Source organism: Polyodon spathula, chromosome 11 (assembly GCF_017654505.1).
Source record: "Polyodon spathula isolate WHYD16114869_AA chromosome 11, ASM1765450v1, whole genome shotgun sequence".
NCBI classification, from domain to species: domain Eukaryota; kingdom Metazoa; phylum Chordata; class Actinopteri; order Acipenseriformes; family Polyodontidae; genus Polyodon; species Polyodon spathula.
Genome location: NC_054544.1, coordinates 12,457,611 through 12,479,556, shown reverse-complemented (window position 1 = coordinate 12,479,556; position 21,946 = coordinate 12,457,611). Strand labels below are relative to the sequence as shown.

General features: G+C 36.0%; 2 protein-coding genes across 2 annotated transcripts; one reads left to right on the top strand and one right to left on the bottom strand.

Moving 5' to 3' along the window:
* The first annotated feature begins 11,152 nt into the window (after window positions 1-11,152).
* LOC121323161 (ATP synthase subunit beta, mitochondrial) lies at window positions 11,153-15,414 on the top strand. The gene is made up of 10 exons (XM_041264038.1): window positions 11,153-11,280; window positions 12,284-12,466; window positions 12,638-12,812; window positions 13,004-13,125; window positions 13,347-13,531; window positions 13,766-13,924; window positions 14,193-14,315; window positions 14,407-14,619; window positions 14,719-14,920; window positions 15,140-15,414. The coding sequence occupies exons 1-10, from the start codon at window positions 11,175-11,177 to the stop codon at window positions 15,235-15,237; spliced, it is 1,566 nt and encodes a 521-aa protein (XP_041119972.1). The 5' UTR covers window positions 11,153-11,174; the 3' UTR covers window positions 15,238-15,414.
* On the bottom strand, window positions 15,296-21,155 carry zgc:172182 (coiled-coil domain-containing protein 89). The gene is made up of 7 exons (XM_041264039.1): window positions 20,977-21,155; window positions 19,951-20,423; window positions 19,632-19,762; window positions 18,800-18,936; window positions 18,200-18,276; window positions 17,064-17,163; window positions 15,296-16,288 (listed from the first exon to the last, which is right to left on the bottom strand). Exons 1-7 carry the CDS (start codon window positions 21,067-21,069, stop codon window positions 16,202-16,204), a joined length of 1,098 nt encoding a protein of 365 aa, XP_041119973.1. The 5' UTR covers window positions 21,070-21,155; the 3' UTR covers window positions 15,296-16,201.
* Between the last annotated feature and the right edge of the window lie 791 nt (window positions 21,156-21,946).

The following is a 21,946-nucleotide window of genomic DNA, read 5'->3' as shown; positions in this document are numbered from 1 at the left end:
AGAAACTCAGAACATCTAAATTGTTTCTTAAAAATTATTTGACTCCCTTGAAAAGAATGAGCTTTTCCTGTTGCTCCAGTTGCTGAAGACGTCCCCGTTTCTGTGCTGTGAATGCATTGTAAAAGAATGCTTCTCTTCTCTGGAGCTGTACCATTGTGTGCTCATTTGAAATATTTGAACTCTCATTATACTTGTTTTGTTTAACATCTTCTTCCTAGCCTACAGGTCTTCCAGCAATGTGGATTACGCAGATCCAGGTTTTTATTTTAAAATTTCAGGAATTCGTCTATTTCAATAAGCAAACAGTGCAATTGCAGATTTTTATATTTATTTTGACTGCAGACAACGTGCAAATGTGTAAACTGTTATCATCTGTAGAGGAAGAAAAAAAAATAAACATAAGGTCTGTTTCTGCTGTTGCTGGTGGATATTCAAATGGCCGCAGTGAATTGCACTGATTCAAAGCACTGACGTTGTTAGAAAAGTCTTTATTGCCTTAGAAGCCTTAGAATTAATTAAAATTAAGGGGTAAGTACCTTTTATCTACCTGTCTTAGTTGCTCTGTGTAATACAGTAATCAGCACAGTACACATTTTTATAAAAGGATGATGGGTAAGTGATAGGGAATATAGTAAAATCCAGTGCTGACTGGTTAGGGAAATGTAATATTCTGTCTGCAAAACCTGAACCAGCTGTGCTCTGGGTGACTTTTTATTTGAAACCTGGAGGCAAAAAGCAATCAGAGTGATGGGGCTGTCAGTGAGGAATGCTGTGCTGAAAGGTGGCACCGTGAACAGCTCAGCTTCAAGTCCTCCCTCCTTTCATTTACATTTCAAATCTAAATACACTTTAGCAAATGAACACCCTTCATTGCACTTTATTATAAACTAAAATAGAGCAGTGGTGGAATGTGGGAAATGGACAAGAAAACATTGTAGGAAGAGACCAATATTACACCGCAGCTGGATTAAATAACCCATATTACTGACAAAGTAATACAGGAGGCAGTGGCCCACTCTAATAGCATCGTAATTTAGCATAAAATTGAGTTACGACACAAAAAATAAGCAAATGTGCAGTTCAATGTACAGCTACTTGAAAAAGGTACTAACCACAATGTGAACAAAACACAAGTATATCTTTCTGTCTTTATGTTATAAAATTCACACATACATCAACTGTATTTTTGCCATGGTACAATGACAGTGCTTTAATCATCTCTTTTCACATGGCAAACCTAAGCAGTGGATGTTGCCAACATACTGAGACCTGGAGGGTTGACTGGTCATTATAGCCCAGGTATAGTACACAGAGTCCTCATATACATATCTCCCCATAATTCTAATTTCACTTCTTTCCATTTTTATCTAACATCTGTGCAGATCAAAGTGCACCAGCTTTACTGTATTTAATAATGCCACTCTGGAATGCTAGTATAAATCAGATAGAGATCTTGAATTGAGATAATCTCAAATTAACCTTACTTCTACTTCCAGCCTTGCTAATAAATTCAGAAGCAATCATATTTTTTCAAGGTTACGAAAGACATAAACCATGCATTTTTAAATATCAGATTTCTGCCTAACAGTTCATTATTTTGGCATGAACCTACAGGCCTGGTTGGTCTTGTATTTAACTGTAATTTTAATTTAATAAATGAATTAATATAAAACTATTCAACATTTGTGCTATTCCTGAACTTTAATATAATTTGGCAAGGAATTCCAATGTCTGGGTGCATAAACAGAAAAAGCCCAGTCACCCTGAGTGAGCAGCCTGGAGTTGGGGACAACCAACAGATCAGCCTCAGAAGAACGTATGTTGCGAGCAGGGAACAGGGAGTAAGCAGGTCAGCAATATATGAAGGAGCACTGCCATGCAGGATTCATATGACAGGGAAGACACACAAGAACAGGTCCTATACCAGGTTTTATACTTATGTTCTCTTGTTGTTTTTAATGAGCATTTTTTTATTTACTAGTCTTGTGTGTTTTTTTTATATAAATAGGCAGATTTATTTACGTCTGCAAAATCAATCCAGTTTAAAGTTTCTGTTTAACTTCACTCATTACTTTTCTTCCATGTTTTACAATCCCAATCCTTCAGTTCTAAACAGAACAAAACAATGATGATATTTTGATATGAGGAACTTTATACGAATAACAACATGAACAGAAAAAAAGCATTTTGACTTGCATGATAGAGAGATGAGACCCATGCCAATAAATATATAACTCTACAAGTTTCCATGGTGTGTTCAAAAGTGCAGTCTAGTGAATCAGGTGAACTAGGTCACTCATTTGGTCTGGATTGTACATGTTCAAGGTGGGGCTGCATGCTGTAAATTCTGGAATTTACTGGGTGGTTTAGCAGAATTTTTTTTTCACATCAATATGCAAAACCATGCATTTCTTTATAGTTTTAGATGTGATTAAATTCATTTCAGCCTATCTGATATTAATGTAAATACAAGAATTATATATCAAAATTCAATTCACCTCAGTAAATGCTTTTAATTTACTGTACCTTGAATTATTTTTATTATGTTTGCAAATACTCAAAAACTGTGTTTTTAGATTGTCATATTAGAAGAAACACATTGATTATAAGTATGTTCTTTACTTTGCCTACACAACAACTAAATATATTTCGACTACACTAGTTCAGGATGATTGAATGTGATATTGATTTCCTTTTTTTTTGACTCCAGTAAAATTGTTGATCTAGTTTCTTACAAGTCTGTAAGAAGGAAAAAACACAGATCACCAACAAACACATTTTGTAGTTAACATGCCTTCTCATATTTAAGACTAAAGAACTGAAGTACAGGTACCGATCTGATAAATTCGACCTGGAACCAAGGAAATCAAATATTGTATGTTCAAAGTCTTTCAATTTCGATGAAAGATGTCATCTACACTAGGAGAGAGGGACAGTCAAAAGACTTTCATCTGCACATGAGCCAAGTCTTGTAGGAGCTGTAAACTGGATGCATAAACTTAGAGGAAGGTGTGTTGCAAATTGTGACAAACTACTTTACGAGCTGGTGAGGCTAAGGACATATTGATCCTATCTCATAGTTTTCCATTTTATTTGGAAATTACAACACGCTGGGTTGTGGCAACTAATAATAAAAAATGAAAAAACAACTATAAACATATTTGATATATATGTTCCAGTATCTCTTAGACCATCGTGTTACACATAATGTTGTTATAGTCCATCAGGACTACCATATTTATTGTGATATATATGACAGGTACTGTATGTATTGTGGTCTGTGAACTGCCTATCTGCATATCATTGTGTATACAGCACATCCTTATTAGGAAGAACATGCTAGTTTGACAAAGGTTTAGTTTCTAAGTGATCAGTAGCTCTGTTTGCAAGACTGCTGTTTATTCCATATACATTAATACATTCCCCAACAACAAACAAATGCCAATATTCTCATTGAATTTTTATATGATCTTCTAATTATTCCTTTCATGGAAAACTCTACAGCCTTAGACTCTGATGATGTAATGAAATTCTACATTTTACCATCAAACATTGAAAATTGTAAACAAAATGCCCAAGAGAAAAAAGAAAACTGAAATCCTTGTTGTAAGACTCATTAACTGATGATGCAATATGAAAAGATGAAAAGCGACAAGCTATTTTATACAAAAGTCACTGTGTTTATGTGACAAACGTATTCCAATTGTTAAAAATAAATACTCAGAATGATTTAATATGAAAGGGATTTAACTTTCTATTGTCATTCCTACTGTTGATATAGTACCAGAAGTATTTGGAATATCACCCTTGGGCATAAACATGCAAAGAGGAGCAAAGGTCCAACAATGCAAGAAAGGCAGGGAAATGAAGCTGTTTAGATTATGATGTATTTTATTATTATTCAGTATACAACAGTATATTCATATAATCCCTTTCACATTTCATATTATATATATATATATATATATATATATATATATATATATATATATATATATATATATATATATATGTATATTTAGTTGTTTTTTTTTTCTGAGACAGCTTTGTTACCTGGAAAAGCTGTGGTGAACCCACAAATTGTATTGCTTAATTGCAGTTTACTTTGGAGTAGAGAATGGCAACATGTAGAAACAGCTCTGAAACTTGTACCAGGTATTCTAAACAATGGTGTCTGCCCAGGTCAGTGTAGTTATGGAAAGAATTCTGGATCAGTGTACAGAATGCACCTTGGCTCTACCTGTTTGCAGTTTCTCTACCGTGAGCATGACCAAAAGACCTTTCACCTTTCTTAATGCTAGGAGCCATATGTTAATTTGTTTAATGCTGTGGCAAGTCTTTTCCACTGCAATATAGTAGCACTGGGTTAAATATCAATTCAGTTTGGAGGCTTGTGGCAAGATGGCTTGATGGTAACCTCAGACCTGGAAGAAACACAAAGTACTGTGTGTCAATGAATCCGCTCATGCGCAGCACACAGGAATACCCCTCTGTCCTGAGGGCATCAGATGATTCTTAACGGTTAGGTTTAGGGATAGGTATTGGGTTTGAGGTTAGGTTTTAGGGCTGGGCTTGCTTAAGGTCAGGATTGGGGTTGGGTTAGGGACAGGGTGGCTTGATTTTCTAGAGTTGCTGAGTTCTGGAAGTGAAAGGTGGGACTACTGGGCAGTCCCACCTCTGATGCCCTCAAAACACTTTCTAGGGGATATTCCTTTAACCTGTGTGCCGGTGCGCTGATTTATTACAAAAGAAGTAGTTTCTACAAAAAAAAAAAACACTCAAAATAATCGGCATGATGGCCAACAAAACAAACATGGACCTACAACAAATATCATGCTGAACAACACTCGCCATTGACCACGCACTCTCATGATTTTATCTGGATGGGACACTTTAACCCCATCCACGCTATAAACAATAACAACAATAAAACAGGGTGTTTTTAAATAAACACAAAACAGTACATTTAAATAATAACAATAATAATACAACAAATACAAAATAACACAAAACATAAATTACGCACAGGTGTGGGGAGTACACCGTCACAGGGCGATTAGATACACTTAGATATAATTATGACTGAAGGTGCAATTGAACATCAAACGCTAAATAATATTCTTTCATCCATATTGAAGACTCAATAGTGCTAAATGCATAAATACAAAAATAATTGTAATATCGATGTGTCTTCATTTATTTGACGATATTTATTTAAAATTGAGCTTTTTTTAAAGACACCTGGCTTAACAACTCTGTTTTTCTTTAATGTCCCACAGAGTACTGTATATACTGGACATTTATTTAACATCTCATCTGAAGGACATCACCTTCTAAAGCACAGAGTATTAAAACATTGCACTGGTTGAGATCTGGCCACCATGTAAGAGTTCCCCAATAAAGTTAGCAACATTATTTCTTGCCGTTTGTTCAAGTATTGACTATTTATAACATTAAACAATTGCTGAGAACTGACAAGACCAGACTCCAAAGATTTATGGCTATAGATACAATATAACCCCCCTCCCCCCAAAAAAAACAGTAGCATCAGGGTGAGTATATTCACCACCATGCATAAGCATGCAAACACATGTACCTGAAAAGCTTTTAATGCAGTTTTATGATTCTTACTAGCCTCATATTATATAAGTATTACAATAAAATGTATTTCAAATCATTTTCTTTTTTTATTAATCCACATTCCTAACATCTTGAAGATTTGTGAATAGTGAACAGTGGTTAAAGTTCATGAATAGTGGCCATTGTTACATTTCCAACTCTTATTTTAAATCCTGTTATATCAGTAATGATTAGTCAAGGAAGTATTTCCCATAGTACAGTACTTCGATATTGACCAAGTCTGATTCTCTTGTTTTCAAAATTTACAGTTTTGAGACAGTCCTGATGAACTTAAAGACAGCACTGCATTTCTGGCATTTAGGCAGTCAGCTTGAAGCAATTCATCATTCAGACAGCTGAAGGTACACTTAGTGTTGGCAATGCTTACTGGGAGCAAGTGTACACAAGTGATTCTACAATCCAAAAAATGCAACAGAATGACTTACTAGATGTGTGAGATAATACTCTGCCAGAGACAGCCTCTAATAAATGATATGCTGGCAACACCCCCAGTTCAGTGGGTTTATTATTAATCACAAAATGTAATGGTCTCAAAAATTCTAACAGACTTTTGACGGTCTTCAAGATCAATTGCAGTTTGCTACAGTCTACCTTATATCAAACCAAAAGCAAGTGAAATTAACTGGCATGATATGCTTGTTTTGATTTTGAAAAGCATTGTTAAAATCCCATCATATCAGTATATTTTACAATAATACTCAGAGGTAGTAATAGAATAGAGTCCTAGGGAACCAGAGGATACAATGCCAATGAATCATGAAGAATAACAAACGGACACAAATTGCACATAAGAGCAGAACCACTAGATATATCAACATACCTCGACAAGTGATCCAAACTGCAGGTCAAGCAGAATCAGAATGGACAGTGATCCTGAAGCCATGAACTGATTTACTACTGTGATAAGAGTCTGCTGTGGTAGAGGTCAGGAACCAGAATGAAACATTTCAGAGGTTAACTCAACGTTCAATGACCTTGACTACAAATGGCAAGAAAGAAATCAGCCTAAAGCCACTCTTGACAACTGGGTCTAAGGCAGTTTAGTTGTAGACATGACTGGACAAATATCTGGAAGGCAACCAGTGAGAATACACTTGATCAATTTATTAACTGTGAGCTGCATTGTTTTTTGTTACATTATACTGAGCCCAGAGCTGCGTTGTCCTCCGACGCTATAGCTCTGAGGTGGCTGCATGGTGGGCCTACAGTGTGCAAAAGAAGCGATCGGCTGACGTCACATGCTTCAGAGGACAGCGTGTGCTCGTCTTCGCTGCTCCCGAGTCAGCGCAGGGGTGGTAGTGGTGAGCTGAGCCTAAAAATAATTGGATATTCCAAATTGGGAGAAAATTATAAAAACAATTGGCCACTACTAAATTAAAAAATAAATAAAGAAAAAAGAAAAAAAAAACAACAAAACAAAGAAAAGGAAAAACCTGAATTAAATTTATTTTCCAGCTTTCATTGCAATCTTTATTGCTTTATTTTCACTGCCCTACATCAGGATTTACTGTATATTTAGTAACCCAGTAATTACCAAGCCAGTCAGTTATCTCTGCTATTTGTTTGAACATCATGTTCTCAAAGTTATTATGGTTGAAAGGTGTATGGAATGTGTGAAGTGATGAGTTGAATATGTATCTCAAAATAACCATTACATTCCCATTGTCATTAGTTGGAATCAGCTTCAAACCAGACATGTAAAAGACAGCTCCCTGTTCATCTCCAGATGTACACTACAGTAAAAAAAATATTTTTCTATGAACTGCAGGATAGAAAAAGGTAGCTCCTATACAATTACTTTATTTCCCATATTCCCAATTTTCACTGTGGACAGTTGGCGAATCTAGAACCCTATAATAACTTTAAATGGTCCATTCAAAACACAATAGATCACTATGTCAGGTACTATTTTAATGTAACAGGACATATTTAGGAAACAGACTTATACCTGCAGTCTAGACATTGCTGACAAACAGTTTATTTGATCAAACCTTAAAGCAAGAACCAGATGTGATCCTTAAAGAAATTGAGTGCATAAGGCTAAGGAGGCTAAGAATACTTATAAGGTCTAACTATTATAATGATCTTTGTGCCACCGTCCTGTAACTGTGTATTAAACCTGCCAGGGTTAATTCACCAAGGTGATCTACTGGCCCATTTAATATCAATAATGAAAAAAGAAAATGCAGTGGAGGTCTGCGATAGAATAGGTATAGGGGCAGGATCGTATCTGATGCTATTATAGAACACTATAAAAAAAAATGCATTATTAGTGATGTAGTAGTGCACGTAGTAGTGACAGATGCTGGCATGTTTTTTTGCAAAGGTTAATCTGTGCTCATCTAAAAAAATCTATGCAGTAAACAGAGTATATATAGCCCATGGTAGCGACTCGTTTGTTTCCTGAAAAATGCTTTTGATATTATAGTACAACCTTAAGGCTCCTCTTTTGTCTCAGTGTAACCTTAATTTAATAACAGCCTTTAGCTGTTATTAAATATTATATGTCAAATGTAGTCTTTAACACAAGGAACAAAAGCCAGTGCTGTTTTAAAAAAATACAGTAGTGGTGATTACAATATATAATCCAGCGTGAGTTTTTTTTATCCCTTTGCTATTAAAGATGCCAAAAGAACGCATTGGCGATCCACACTAGAGCAGGTATAGGGGGTAGAATCAGGATCTGATGCTATTTAGATCATTATAAAACAAACTGCATTAGCACTTTTCTTTGTGATTTAATAAGGGGATATTTCATTAATCACGAATGTCTTTATTCCCTACAAGATCTATGTGATAATTTACATCACTAACTTCGAAACCGGATGTACCACAACTGGAAAAGGGCTGAGCTAGGACCGAACCCAAAGCTTCCTCCTTTAATTCTAACCAACTTTAACAATTTTGTTTTACAAAATGCAAAAAAAAAAAGTCTAAAAACACTTTGTTTACAATGCAATGTGAGATTGAGAGCTACAAGTCATTAAACCATATGCAAGATGCCCTCTGGAAACCAAAAGGCAATTACTACAATCATTATTTTCTAAAGTTATGACAGGAATGATCAGAATTCTGAACTAGTTGGAAAGCACTTTTTGAATGACTTTTAAGCACATGTACAAATGAAGAAACATGTAAATCCTTAACCTTATCCACCCTTTCATTAGGAAAAGTGCTGGGAGCTATAAGGGGTCTAACAGTCTGAAAGAGAGCTTCTGTCACAATTGATAACATGTTCACGCCTGTTGCTGCAGCAGACTGCTGTGCTTTAAATGAGAAGCCCTTCCACTGTTTGTATTGTGTATAATGGTCTAACTATTTATGAGATCTGCAAGAACATCTGTTGAAGTATTTTTCAATTTGCTTTCTTGCATTCTTGGCAACAAAAGCCTTAAATCAGCTCTATATTGGTAGGTCAATAGTAATCCAAAACAGCACGTTTTAATCTGGTGATTGAAGTCCATCTCTGCTGTGACTTTAACAAACAACCTTTGTATGCCACCATAGTAGAGTATTGTAATCTAATGCTAAAATGTTAACCATTTGTAAATGTATAGTAAAGCATGAGAACAGCTAGATTAACTGCACAAATGCCACAAAAAAATGTACACCGGGTTTAATACACTATGCAATATAAAGAATACATACATCAGCAGCATACATCAAGAAGTATTTTTTGCATTTGCTGCAGGGTGACCTACAGACCTTTTGAAACTGTGTGTTGTATTGCTGTACGACAGCTCCACCTGCTGGGGATGGGGGGATTTTAACAGTCAAGATGTTTCTTCCCTAAGAGGACCAGAAGTCAAAAGAGCTAAATGTAGAGACCTCTGCTGGTATAAGAGAATTATGCAGGCACACAGCAACGCTTTAGCAGTGCTGATGATGGGTGACATGTATGAGGAGCTGGGCATACGTGTATGTTTGAGTTTTGCACATATCTAGAGAACGATATGGCCCATTGTGAGGGCAAAAATCTCTGCTTGCAAGCTTTATTTTCAAGTACTCTCACAATTACTTTTACCAGGACAGATAAATTGTCCCAATCCCTTCAACATCTTCTTTCCTATCACTGCTGCCCCTAATGACTGAAATGTTTTGCAGCCAGAAACAATCTTTGACCCAGAAGACACAGCGAATGGAATAGCAATATCCATAGCTTAGAATAGCTTTGCATTGAAGTTGAGGTCTGAAATGAGAAATCTGGGTGTCATTTTTTACCCAGATCTCTCATTCGGACCTCATATTAGAAAAATAACTGAAGTGTTTTTTTTTTTTTTTTTTTTTTCCATTTAAGAAATATCGCTAAACTTAGACGCTTTCTTTCCATGGAAGATGCAGAGGGACTGACGCATGCTTTCATAACATCCAGACTGGATTATTGCAAGGCTTTGTTTTCTGGTATTCCGAGATATGTGTTATCCCGACTGCAGCTTGTGCAAAATGCTGCTGCCTGGGTTTTAACAAGAAGTAGAAGACTTGACCACATTACACTGGTATTGGCAATCCTACATTGGCTTCCTGTAAGGTTTAGGGTCAATTTTAAGGTCATGCTTACTACAGAACAGGTTTTGCTTATAAAGAACACAGGTGGTAGAGCATTTGGTTTTAGAGCCCCTGAATTATGGATTAGGCTGTGAGAGAGAGAGAGAGAGAGAGAGAGAGAGAGAGAGAGAGAGAGAGAGAGAGAGAGAGAGAGAGAGAGAGAGAGAGAGAGAGAGCATATCAATGTGTTAATTTTCTCACTAATGTTATTTTTATCACACAGTTTTTAGTTAAATACGAAGAAAAATGTACACACTTTCCTTATGCTCTTTTCCCAGTAAAATTAAAAAAAGATTACAGGGCTGGATCAGAGTTCTGTATCCATTCTACAGAAAGGTGTGCTGGGGAACTTAAGTGTTCAGATGTGTTCAGTTACTGTAGAACAGCAATGCCTTATTTCAATTAATGACAGCTATCACAATGGTCACTCTCAGCAGCTGCCAAAGTAACATCCTTACAGTATGTGATGTTCATTGACATACTAAATGTCCTTCTCAGTTGTTTTGACTGCATACTATGAAAGTGTGCACTGACATCTAGTGGTATGATTTAAGAAACCTTCAAATTAAGATAGAAAATTGGAAAGATCAGTAACCTGATGGTTGGATTACCTGCATACGACTGAAACGCATGTCTAATGAAAATGAACCAAAAGATATTTAACAGACTAAATGGGGGATCAATTCATGATAATACAGTACTGTATTTATAACTCAAATAATGTGTAATGAAATGTATTATTAGTAGTAGTAGTAGTCGTAGTAGTCCTATCTAGAGCCAGTAGTAGTATTAAATTGCGGCAGGAAGTTTCTAAATAAGGCTGTTGTAGGTTATCAAATTACCCTCGCTTGTGAAAATGTCAATCTCACGCATGCCCAAGGTACCCTTTTCCCTCTGGCTGTGCAGGCGGCGCATGCTCAGTTTGGTGTATAATTGTCATATATATAGCATAACCGGCTCCGTCCTTACCACCTTCAGCCATTTTAGACATGTTGGGAGCTGTAGGACGCTGCTGCACCGGTGCTCTGCAGGCGCTTAAGCCAGGGGTTAGCCCCCTGAAAGCTATCAAGGGGGCTCCTGCAGCTTTATACTCACGTAAGTTAATCATAATTATGATTAAATACCGCGGTAGAGTACCATGTTTTTTTTTTTTTTTTTTAAGTTAAAATGTCATAATGGCTGCATGATGACTTTATGTTGTCTAGGCCCGACTTTTTCAAATGTAGTTAACTAAATTGAGCGTTTTAGAATGTAAGCAACGTGACAAAGATTTAAAAGAAACAGTGTGCCTTGTTTTAAGAAATGTGCAACTCGGCTAGGTAGCTGCATTTAAAATGCACAGTGAAAATGTGAATGACCTTTATTTGTCATGAGAGCGAGGCCCACTGCAGCTTTGTACACATTGCGTGTTTCTGCAGTAGCGTTTCGGTTGAGACATTTTACATTTTGTCAACTTAACTAGTTTAATAGTAAAAATGTTTTTTTAGTTGTTTCGTACCTCGGCGGTCGTTCAGTTTAAGTGCAATAGGGGTGGGTGTGTGAAGTAATAATTAATAAAAATTCTGATGTGTAAAAAAAGCTATATACCATTTATCGGTAAATTCGAGGTATTCCATAGTTCAGCCGTAGTTTGCAGTTATGTCTGAGTCCTGGCATGTACTTAGGCCCATTTGTTAGACGTATCGCATTCCCATTTATAAGCAATATAATGTCCGTCACAATGTTTTTCATGTTCCTTAGACACACGGTAAACTGACAACAGTGTTGTCCTTCAGCTTGGTCCTATAAAGCATGCTAGTTCACCTTGACCAACAAACATGGGACTTCCGCCTGTGTTCATACATTGCACTAAGCTGACATCTTTTGTCTAAACTGTAGGCACGCTTCAAACTAAACCTTTTAATTTTGTAAAGGGAGGGGTGACCTTAAGATTCTGAACTTTTTTTTTTAAGCTAAGTACTGCCTATGTATGCGTGATACAAGTGCAGCCCTTTTGAAAAATGTGTGATACTGCAGCATTTAGTGCCCTTGAGTTTTAAACATTTTATTTTAGCAATAGTTTCTGGAAAATCTAAACTAAGGTTTATTGTCTTCACAGACAGAAACTATGCTGCACAGGCAGCTCCATCTGCAAAGGCTGGCCCTGCCAGAGGCCACATTGTGGCAGTCATTGGGGCTGTTGTGGACGTCAAGTTTGATGAGGGCCTGCCTCCAATTCTCAATGCACTGGAAGTAAGCGGTCGTGACACAAGACTGGTCTTGGAGGTGGCACAGCATCTTGGTGAGACTTGGTTTGTGAGCTGTCACATAATGACATTGTAAATGGCTTGGTAGTGTACTAAAAGCTGATTTTTGATTTAACTTTTTAAAGAAGTTAAATCTTGACTGTCTGCATATCAATAGGTACAAATAGTAAATTACCACAGAAGCTAATTCTATAAGTTCTCTTTAGGTGAGAGTACTGTGCGTACTATTGCTATGGATGGTACAGAAGGTTTGGTTCGTGGACAGAAAGTCCTTGACACAGGGGCTCCCATCAGAATTCCAGTTGGTCCTGAAACCCTGGGCAGGATTATGAATGTCATTGGTGAGCCAATTGATGAGAGAGGTCCAATCAGCACCAAGCAGTAAGTATCTATTGTGAACTTTTGAAAATGCTGTTAAGGACACACTGGTTTGTTCAACCAGTTTAATGTCTGACAAGTATAAATTCTATCATATAAACCTCCTGAAGTGACCCCCAGTACCTGAGGGTTGGTTAATTTGTAAAACGTGATATGCATTTGTACATTTACTAGTTTTATCCTTTATTTCCAAGCACTGCTGCAATCCATGCTGAAGCTCCTGAGTTTGTAGAAATGAGTGTTGAGCAAGAAATCCTGGTAACTGGTATCAAGGTGGTAGATCTGCTGGCCCCCTATGCCAAGGGTGGTAAGATTGGTGAGTATTGATTAACCCCAATTCCTTGTATCTTTTGATGGATATCAGTGTAGTGTCAAACAGGATTTAAGATGCAAGACAAAATTATTTTGGTAATTTTCAATCCTGAGGCTTCCAAGTACTTGATGGGCTTTTAATGTCTGCATGTCAAATTTTATTTTTTTGTGTATTACACTAGTGACGGCGCAGGACTTGATTTGTAATGCAGTCTTTGTTTTTAGGTCTTTTTGGAGGTGCAGGTGTTGGCAAAACTGTACTTATTATGGAACTGATCAACAACGTGGCCAAGGCCCATGGTGGTTACTCTGTGTTTGCTGGGGTGGGAGAACGTACCCGTGAGGGCAATGACTTGTACCATGAAATGATCGAGTCTGGCGTCATCAACCTGAAAGACACCACTTCTAAGGTACAGGATATTTTGGCAAGGTGTATACTTCAGCTTGTTTTAAATTACCAATGTAATATCAAAAAACAAGCATAGTGTCTTGATTTTCACTTTATATTGGGTAACAAATACTTTTAGCTTTCATGCATGTCACTAATTGCAAATGGTTAATGCGTCTTGGCAGTAGTATAAGTTTTTCATTTACAGTGTACTTGTCCATTGTTTCTGGCAGGGTCTAATGGTAATCTGTTATAGGTAGCGCTGGTGTATGGTCAGATGAATGAGCCCCCTGGTGCCCGTGCCAGAGTTGCTTTGACTGGGCTGACTGTTGCTGAATATTTCCGTGATCAGGAAGGACAGGATGTGCTGCTTTTCATTGACAACATCTTCAGGTTCACCCAGGCTGGCTCTGAGGTCAGTTTTCAGACCTGTGTTGGTTTTTTTTTTTTTTTTTTTTTTTTAAATAAGACCCAACACTGCTACTTGTTGCAGGATGTGCCTCAGTGATATGCCACCTATTCAAAATGTGAAAGCTTTGAGAGCGAAAGAGTTTATTGGCAGAAACAGAAATAATATTTCAGTGTCCAAGTGATGTGGAGGAGTTCTCTGGCCAGATCTTTTAGCGTGAATACCTTGGACTTGAATTGTGTACTAATTTTAATTTTCTTCCCCTGTTCTCCAGGTGTCTGCCCTGCTGGGCCGTATCCCCTCTGCTGTGGGTTACCAGCCAACCCTGGCTACTGATATGGGTACCATGCAAGAGAGAATTACCACCACAAAGAAAGGTTCCATTACATCGGTGCAGGTATGTAAACTCTTGCACGATGCACCTTTTTGTAGTGAAAGGCTTATCAAGCTAACTACTTCTAAAATGCTTATTCATGTATCTTATTTAGGCTATCTATGTGCCTGCTGATGACTTGACTGATCCTGCTCCAGCCACTACTTTTGCTCACTTGGATGCCACCACTGTGTTGTCCCGTGCTATTGCTGAGTTGGGCATCTACCCAGCTGTCGACCCTCTGGACTCTACATCTCGTATTATGGACCCCAACATTGTTGGAAATGAGCACTATGATGTAGCCCGTGGTGTGCAGAAGATCCTTCAGGTAATTTTTCTGCAGTCACCTATCAATTGAAATGAAATTCATAAATTAACAGTTAACCTTGTAGTTGGCATAGAAGTAAACATGAATTCTGTTTTTTAGGACTACAAATCCCTTCAGGATATCATTGCTATCCTGGGTATGGATGAGTTGTCTGAAGAGGATAAGCTTATTGTTTCTCGTGCTCGTAAGATTCAGCGTTTCCTGTCCCAGCCCTTCCAGGTTGCTGAAGTCTTCACAGGTCATGCTGGAAAACTGGTTCCCCTTAAAGAGACCATTAGTGGATTCAAGAGCATTCTTGCTGGTAAGTGTGTACAGTTGTGTAAGCATTTATTTCTTTAACCGGTTAGTAAAAGTATCAAAACCTATCGTAACACTTGAGCTAAAAATGTAAGGCGTTTCTGACAGACTTCTGTGCTTTTTCACAAATCTAAGGGAATGGATAACTATCATTTTTTTAATAGAAAATGGTTACACATGGACCTCAGCTAATGCATTTTGAAAAACTGTTTGTTTCTTCTAGGTGAACATGACAGTCTGCCAGAGCAGGCCTTCTATATGGTAGGTCCTATTGAAGAGGTAATCCAGAAGGCAGAAAGACTGGCTGAAGAACACTCATAAATGACTTTAAACCACCCCCAGCTGGCTTTCCCTTTCAGGAAAAAAAGCACTTGGCTTGTAACATGGTATAATATTCCAAACTGTCTCAGATGTCTTGTCATCATGAAAAAAATGTTCTATTTAATGTTCCGATTTAAATGGGGTAGATGGAAATAAAATCTGTCTTGTTAAGTTTTAGATGTGTGGTTTTTTTTTTTTTCTTCCTCAACCCCCCTTTTAGTTTCTTTTTGTGTATTTTGTAGCAGATGTGCCTGAATCGCTGATAGTGCTGCAATAGAGTATAGGTTATGGTGACTATTTAATTTACTATTGTTTGATTTTTAAAAGCTTTATCTTAAGCTTTGACTGGAAATGTGTTTTGTTGAAGATGGGCAAATAACCAAGCTTGTAAAAAAAGTTATACAAAAGTTATTTAATGCTACAACATCAACTTTTTTTTTTTTTTTTTTTTTTTATATAAAGTATTCAAACACCTCTGATTTGGAAGTATAGAAATTGCCAGAGTTTTTGGATCCCTGAAAAGATCTTAAATGCAAATTGCTTTAATAGCAAGACTTTGAACAACTGCAGTTGGCACCCTAATTCACAAGTATTTTAGCTTTTGTTGATCTATAACAGTCATCTTATGTTTAAGGGAAGTTATTGTATTTGTTTTGCTACATTCAATTATACATCCACAACTTAACACCAATACATTCATACTGAAACTTTTTTTAGATGTTTCCTATCAATAGAACATTTGTCAAATACACTCCACACTATTTTTTGTGCTATAAACACATGTTGAAACCATGCGATTGTCACTCACTTAATTTACAATCTATGTGGTTGTGTATTTTTATATAGGTAGTATGAATAGGGTATAAATTACTACCAAGTGTCTTTTGTAGCTTAACTACAAGGTGTTAAGTACAATAAGAATTTGACACAACTTGCATCCATTTATAGATACGGTAATGTAGCATCAACCAATCATGTGGCGTAGTTTGGCATTCAATTCCTTTTCTTTTGCAAGAAGATCACAGCTATGTTTCTTGTAGACTTCAAATTCCTAAAAATAAAACAATAAATGTAAGTTCCCCTTGTTTTAAATATTAACTTAATGTTGTCTTCTTACTAAAATCAGACTTTGAATATAGTTAAAACCTTTATTTGAAAGGATGCATTTGTATTGCAACCAATGTATAAAAATAGATTTTAAACATTTGTATACCAAAGCAGATTTAACATATTTTATAATGTTTAGTTAATTTAGTGTTTTAACAAAGATGTTTTCAGTGAATGTACTACAATGTTTTCCTTTTTTGGACACATTACACAGGATATGTAAAATTAATTTTGTATGAAGATGAATGCAGGATAGAAAATGATTTTTTTATTTGTTTTTTTAAATTCCCTTTGGGCATTTTATATATAATAAATCTTGCTAAAGAAATGAAGCTAACATCAGTGTTTGTAACAAGACACTGGCATCTTTTAAAAGCATGGGTAGATTTTAAGGTCATTTTTATTTATTTATTTTATATATATATGAATATGAGAGGCAAAAACATGGCTGTACATCATTCTATTGGCCCTTGGGTGAACATGATCCAGTATATAATATTTTATCACTTCACCAAGAATAGCCCTGGAAAGAGCTGTGTGCATGGTTACACTGCCAAATGCAATAACCAATGAAATACAAAAAAAGTAATAAGAAACATTAATTGCACAAATGTAAAAACTTATTCTGATGGAGTTTTCAGGACTGGAAAATCTGCAGATTACAGCAAGAAATACACATTTGGAAAAAAGCTGTTTTATTATTAAACTATACCACATACCTTCTTCAGTTCATTATACATCTGTTTTGATTCATCAAGGCAGTGTTGGAGTTCTTTCACTCTTACATTTAAATTTACTGCAGATACTTCTTGTTCAAACCTAAATAATAAACTAGCCGTCAGTGACACATTAATATTTCCACAGATCTTCTTATAGTGCAAAAGTAAAGATAACCATGACCTAAATCTGTGGATTGAAAAGTTTTATGTTAAGCAGGCATGTTCACATGATATAGGTTAACCAATTGCTCAATCATGCAGGTGTCAGTCACATATAGTATATATGACCTTTATTTATAGTATGTGGAATAACCTGCAAAGTTGCAGGCAGAAAATTGTATAATACCCAACAAGCAGAATTGGCTTCTACCGGCATAAGAGATGGAAACAGGAATAGAACAAGCCAGAGAAGGTAAAGTATTAAGTGTGTGTTTAAAAAATATTTAATTACGGTCTGGACTGATTGGCCATTTGAGACAAAGATCTGGTTAAGATAAATGTGATGTGTAAAACTGCTGCAGGAGAATAAGCAATGTGATCGATCATCAAATGCAAAAGCAGACCAACTTTTGATAACACTACGTAACACAATTTTAGTTCCTGGGTAGTAAGTGTTATTTCCTAATTGCTGATGCCTCAAAAGTATAGAAAATGGCTATTATTCCCCACAAACTTTGCTTTTGTGACCAGGACAGTGATATTTCAAAATATTTAAATACAGTATAATCGTAAATCTCGAAAAACTACTCACTTCTAAATCTTTTGTAGTCATTTTTGTATTACTTTAGTATAAATACATGTTAATTTGGATTCATATGTTGTTTTTTACTGACTTTATGTGAACGAAAAGACACACATTTCCCCGTTTTCCCATTGGAAATAGTGATATTTTGAAATATCACTGTCCTGGTCACAAAAGCAAAGTTTGTGGAGAATAATAGCCATTTTATATACTTTTGAGGCATAAGCAATTAGGAAATAACACTTACTACCCAGGAACAAAAAAATAAATAAAAAATTGTTACACGGTGTAATGTGGAGGAATCATGTACATCCAGGCATTTCACAGGCTTTGGTGTTTTTGTACTTTACTGATAAGTATTTTTTTTTTTAAATTTATTTAAAACAGTTCTCACCGTTTTTCTGCAGCTGTTCTTGCCTTTTCTGCAATTTCTCTTTTTTCCTCTAGTTGCTGAATTTCCTTCTGCTTATCCTATATTAAACCAAACAAAAGGAAAAAATCAGTCTGAGAAAATGTTTACTTTTGTCACAGTACTGATTTCACATCAAGCAAAATGTAAAAGGAAAAATAAACTAAACTTTGGAAATTCCAATGGTATGACATCCCCTTATGAGAGCTATGATTCAAGTCATATTTCAACTCTAGCACCTCTGTATTAAATCTATCCTTGCACTTTAGTTTCTTATTGACTGTTCTGTTATTCATGACATATGTGTCTTCATTTGTAGCAATCACCTGAGTACTCCACAAAACCTGCCGCAAATATTTATATAAAAACATGGTGCTCCTGCCATCTCCTCCCCAATTAACAATTCTCAGCTGAGTCAATCATATCGGTGAAAAATGACTTACTCATAATAAATTAACCAGTATAGCCTTGGTCCTAGTACTGAGATTTAAATCATACCTTCTTATACACAATACAAAATAATGCAGTACATTATTTTTAAGTTTCAATTACAGAGTAATATGTATCCATTTTAAATTACAATACCTGTATAATTTTCCCTCTTTGCATTGAAAGCTCCAAGAGTTCATCTTTCTCTCTGATTAATGACTGCAACTTAAGTTGCAGTTGTGATTCCTTTAAGTTGTCCTTTTCAGTTGCTTGTTTGAGCATTAAATCTAATTCTTCAATAACAGAAAAAAACAGACATGTAAGCATGACACTTTATCACTTTACTTCTAACCATTACATGTAGCCTGACTTTTAACAATTCTGTTTGCAAACTCTAAAACTGAAACTTAAAAGTATATGTATTATAAAAGCTCCCAAATTCACTTTGCTTAAACTACATGTCATCAATAGCAGCAGTTAAAAATAAAAAAATATAAAAAATAACATTCCCGAAATCTAGAATAGCTGTTGTAAATAATACATTTAGCAACTCACATTTGTTTTTTAAAAATGCCTGGTTATTACCCTCTTTTATTCATCTTCCATAACTACCAAAATCACCCAGATCATTGATTTATAATTTGAATTTTTTTTGCATTTTTGCTCCCATTACAAAACTACAAACCACAATCTGATCATTTCTCAACCTTTGGAAATAAATGGGTTATCATTTGCTAATTTTGATCAACCTATATACCTTGCCAAGCTGAGAGATTAATTTTATTGTTGCATTTTACAACACTTGTGAATCACCCTGGATTGTATTAACCACCTCTGTGGTTATCCTTGAGTACCTCTAAAATGAGGTTGTTAATGCAACCCAAGCGTATATTGGTTAATGAAAATGACCACATACCTGTAGTGATGTACTTCTTTTAGACAAACTTGTGTTTTAGCCTTGTTAGCCTAACAATTATTGCCTGCTTACCATTACACCTTTCTGTAGCATCCTTTAACTGTTTCTGAAGAACTTCTAATTTACTCAGAAAAGCTGATTCCTTAATTTGGTGATTTTCATTAATTTCCTCCACTTTGGCCTTGAATTCGCTCGACTTTTGTCTGTAAAACAGTATAAGGACAAATTATAGCATAATATAGATGTGATGTTCATGTCAAGTTAGCATAACTTTGCATAACATTCCTTATGAAATAATTAACATAATTTTGGTAAAAACTACAAGTAGTTCTGAAAGGATTCAACAATATTTAATTCAATTAAATGTGTTCAAATGTTGGCTTATGCTCACTTATATTCCAGCTCTAAGTCATTGTATTGCTCTGTCATTCTCTTCACTTCTCCTGTGAGCTCAACAATTCTCTGCTCCTTCTGCTGAAGTACTTCACAGAAAAGGCTCTTGTTCTCATTCCTGAGCTTTTCATTTTCCTCTTTCAGTTCTGCATTCTGCATTTTGTACTCATCTTTGAATTTGATTATCTGTTGGTGGTTGGCTGCCAAATCCATAAACCTGTCCTCAAGCTGTGTGGATCGATGTTTTTCGATCTTCAGTTCGCATTGCACATCCTCGTTCATGTTCTCCAGCTCTGTGTTAATTCTATCAAGTGCCTGGCATCTCAGAACCATCTCGTCTGCCCTCTGCTTCAAAATGCCGATCAGCTGGGACTGCTCGTCTATTCTGGATCGCAGAAGTGCATTTTCTGTCTCGTCATCCTGGGAAAGTGTACGTAGCTTATCCAAAGCATGCTGAACTTCATCTATTTCCTTAGAATAAAACAAAAAACAGAGCCAGACTCTCAGACAGCTTCATTTTAGTTTAAACTCAGTATGTCTGCGACTTTTAAAGTGCATTACACTGCCGCTTTATTCCCACAATCCCTCCATTATCAATTATTGATGTAGTTTTGCAGATTGGTCAAGTGTACCGTTAAAAAATCCAGGTACACATTATATAGATAGATAGATAGATAGATAGATAGATAGATAGATAGATAGATAGAAATAAAAAGTAGACCTCGAGCGCGCACTATAGAAAACAACGCAAGGCTCCAAATTTCAAAAAACGAAATCCATTCAGATGTTTATTGACACCGACATGTCTTGTAGTACATTATAAACAATACTAGCATAATTAACGTGTAAACAGCAGTAAAACAACATTTGACATTAAACCATTACGCCTTTATAACGCTTTTCAATATTATCCACCCACAGAAAAGGATTCAATTCGATGTGGAACGTTTCGGCTCAAATCGTCTGCCATCACTGAATTTGAATTTCTAATTTCAATAATGTTAAAGAACAATTAATTGCTAACCTCTTTACTGTCTATAATCATCTTTTTAAGATCCCCTGGAGTTCGTTGAGAGGACGCCATATTGGCAGAATTGTCTTTCTCATATTTAGACATGGATGCCTGAAAACGTACGCTACTTTGTTCTTTTGTTTTGTTTCGTTAAAACTGGCTGTCTTGTTCCATTCTCTGTTGCTATTAACAACGCTAAGACGGCGGCTCTGTCAGGACATACTTATGGTTTTCAAAACGTGTTAATAGTCTAACCATTACTAGAGCTTTTGCATAAAGATATTTTGCAGACACCGCAACTTTGCAGCAGGTAAAGTGTCTAGCCTAGTTATTACAGTATCCTATTATCCCTCCTGTTTGTTTCTGTTCACAGACATGCGTACGATAATTTATGGATTATGTATTTATTTATTTATTTGAAATACGGCTTTATCCAATGTGACTTACAAGTTAGGGCAATATAAGGTTACAATGCAAACCCATATTTAAATACAGTATATTTTACAGTAAGTGCTAATTATACTACTAAACATAAGAAGGTACATTCAAAATGCAAGTAATTTGATTTTTTATATTAAAACTGTTTAGTCAATATGTGATTGATGTTTCAATGTATGTGTTACAGTAAAAGTACGCTTTTCAGTTTTTGTAAACAAAACCTTTAACATTTTAAAGTCAATACGTTAGTAGTTTCCTAGCCTATTGGTCAGATAATTATTATGGCCCTGCTCAACAAAAACATTGGACAGTTCAACCTATTTGCTGTGCACCACACGGTGGGGCTATACCTCCTTTTTACGTTGTGAAGAAGGCACGGACCGGCTAATATATTTTACGCATCCTCTTTACAATATGGGAAGACCATACTCTTTTACAGTGGCGGCTCGTGACTTTTTTTAAAAGGTGTTGCACCGTTCACTAAATAGTTAGTTAGTAACACCCCCACTCCCACCTCACACACACTCAATGGCTAACGTAAGCC